This window comes from Mustela putorius, unplaced genomic scaffold, assembly GCF_011764305.1.
Source record: "Mustela putorius furo isolate JIRA1106 unplaced genomic scaffold, ASM1176430v1.1 tig00000217_pilon_pilon_pilon, whole genome shotgun sequence".
In the NCBI taxonomy this organism is placed as follows: domain Eukaryota; kingdom Metazoa; phylum Chordata; class Mammalia; order Carnivora; family Mustelidae; genus Mustela; species Mustela putorius.
The window spans coordinates 6,662-8,358 of NW_025421316.1; the positions used below are offsets into that span (position 1 = coordinate 6,662).

Sequence of the window (1,697 nt, forward strand, 5' to 3'; positions counted from 1 at the left end):
GTTACTTCTGTAATACACAATACATGCTATCAGATAGTTTTTCTTTGTCAGTATTTTTATACGAATGAATTCTCATTTTCTGTCACACTATGCAATTTGGGGACTGGAGTTACTCTTCCCTAAGATTCATCAAGTTTCTTTGTAACCCTCAATGAGACACTGAGTCTTCTAGAAAGACCATTCAGCTTTTCCTCACACACTAGCCCACAGATTTATTCCATAATGTGTTTTAAGAAAAAAAAAGAACCCTTTTATCTTTCCATATTGGAAATATTGCCTCTACCTGCCTACACTGTTGGCATCACAATTTTGAGAAAGATTGCTATGAGTGTCACTGGGCCACTGTGGGTGGCAGTCTGGAGTTCCCTGAATGACAGGGCTGAGGTGTGGATTGGTGCTCAGTGATTCTGGTGGAACTGATTGGTTTGTAAGAATACAATTTCTCTGAAAACAACTCTACTGTACTCTCTGCAGACTCAGGGTCTTGGTAATTCAGCAACTAGACAACGAAGAATGGAGACACACTGGGAAACTCTGCTGGGGCTCCTGTGGCTCCAGGTTTGCTGTAAGTGGGGCATTCCAGATGGGGGCTGGGGAGTGGTGGGGGGAAGCTGACATGTGCTCCTAGAGGGGTACTACATCCTCAGGGGTGTTTCCTGGGATATTTTGCAGGTTTGAAAATGGCACTGGTGATTCCCTAGTCATGTCATTTGTGTATGATCCTTTCTTTCCACACAGTGGCGAGAGGGATGACGGTGGAGCAGAGCCCTTCAGACCTGAGCCTCCAGGAGGGAGACAGCTCTACCCTGAAGTGCAATTTTTCTAGCACTCCAGACAGTGTGCAGTGGTTCCGACAGCATCCCGGGGGCGGCGGTCTCACCCGGCTGTTTTACATAGCTTCAGGGATGAAGCAGAGTGGAAGATTAAACTGCACAGTGAATACTAAGGAACAGTCTAGCACCCTCCACATCAGGGCCTCCCAACTGGAAGACTCAGCCACCTATCTATGTGCGGGGGAGGCACAGTGCTCCCTGGTGATCTGCAGCCTGCACCCAAACTGCAGCTGTGCCTGCAGCCCTGGCCTCTCCCTGGGGCAGGCATTTGCTCCCACAGCAGCCTTTGCATATTTTTAGATTTATGTTACAGCACATTTTTCTTCCCAAAATTAGACCCATTGGGGCTGTCATTTCATTTGGTTTTGTTCCTCCTTTTCTTCCCAGAAAGCCTTTTGCTGGTAAGGAGCTCTACCATGGAACCATTGGAATAAGTGATACAGGTTGTCCATATCCAATACCCTGGGAAAAACATATCTTGGCAGCTAGCATGCAAATTATATGTAAATTACTCTGATGGAAAAGGCTGAAAAAGTAGACTTTGTCAACAAATACAGATTACTAATTTTTTAGTTACCTGTTGATGTTTCCATTTTCAAAGGATAGTAAAGAAAACATGTGCAGGGTTCTTTCAAGTCTGTATTCAGATTTTCTCTCCTGGAAATACAAATATAATAAAATGATTTTATTGAAGGTCAAGCACTCTACTTACACTATTACGTTTATTTTCTTTTTCAGTAATTTAATACACTATAAATAGGTACTTTTATGGATAAATAAAGGGAGGATTATAAAGCATAAGTGACTTGGTGGAGCTCATATTATTCCTAAATTAGTCAACTGAGGTAATATGACCTATCCTCT

At 43.3% G+C, this 1,697-nt stretch overlaps 1 gene segment (V, D, J or C); it reads left to right on the forward strand.

The window, feature by feature from the left end:
* Nucleotides 1-460: 460 nt before the first annotated feature.
* Nucleotides 461-1,270, forward strand: LOC123391344. The segment is given in 2 exon segments: nucleotides 461-565; nucleotides 739-1,270. Coding segments are annotated over 2 exon segments (447 nt in total).
* The last annotated feature ends 427 nt before the right edge of the window (nucleotides 1,271-1,697 follow it).